Here is a 435-nt window from a genome sequence, read left to right on the forward strand (position 1 = left end):
TTAATAAGATATATTTTTTTAATTCTAATTGTATTTTAACTAAAATAAAAAAATAAAATGAATACAGGAGTATACGCACATTTATATAATAATTTTGTCTTACTTTATATAAAAAGATCAAAAGGAAAAAAATTCCAAAAAGTGATCCGAATCCGATTAAAAAAGGAATACTATTATTTGTAGTTATAGACGTAGTTTCTGTAGGCTTAATTGTGACAGAATTAGTTGGGGATACATATTCATGATCTATACTCTTAGCAGGTAAAGACGTAGTAGTAGATGAAATTACATTTGTATTATTTAACGTATTATTATTTGTGTAAGTAGTAGGTACATATGCAGGTGTCAATGTAGACATAGATACATTTACAGGAGCTGATGTAGATATAGATACATTTGGAGGTGATGATGTAGCTTTTTGTTGAATTACATTTG

At 26.4% G+C, this 435-nt stretch overlaps 1 protein-coding gene across 1 annotated transcript in view; it reads right to left on the reverse strand.

Moving 5' to 3' along the window:
• Nucleotides 1-435, reverse strand: part of PRELSG_9902600 (surface-associated interspersed protein (SURFIN)) — a gene marked incomplete at both ends in the record, with an annotated part of 2,805 nt that extends 2,370 nt beyond the window's left edge. Inside the window, one exon of the mRNA XM_028677501.1 lies at nucleotides 66-435. Within this exon, the coding sequence (XP_028531326.1) occupies nucleotides 66-435 (370 nt within the window). The remainder of the gene's footprint in view (nucleotides 1-65) is intronic.

Source organism: Plasmodium relictum, assembly GCF_900005765.1.
Source record: "Plasmodium relictum strain SGS1 genome assembly, contig: PRELSG_99_v1_27, whole genome shotgun sequence".
NCBI classification, from domain to species: domain Eukaryota; phylum Apicomplexa; class Aconoidasida; order Haemosporida; family Plasmodiidae; genus Plasmodium; species Plasmodium relictum.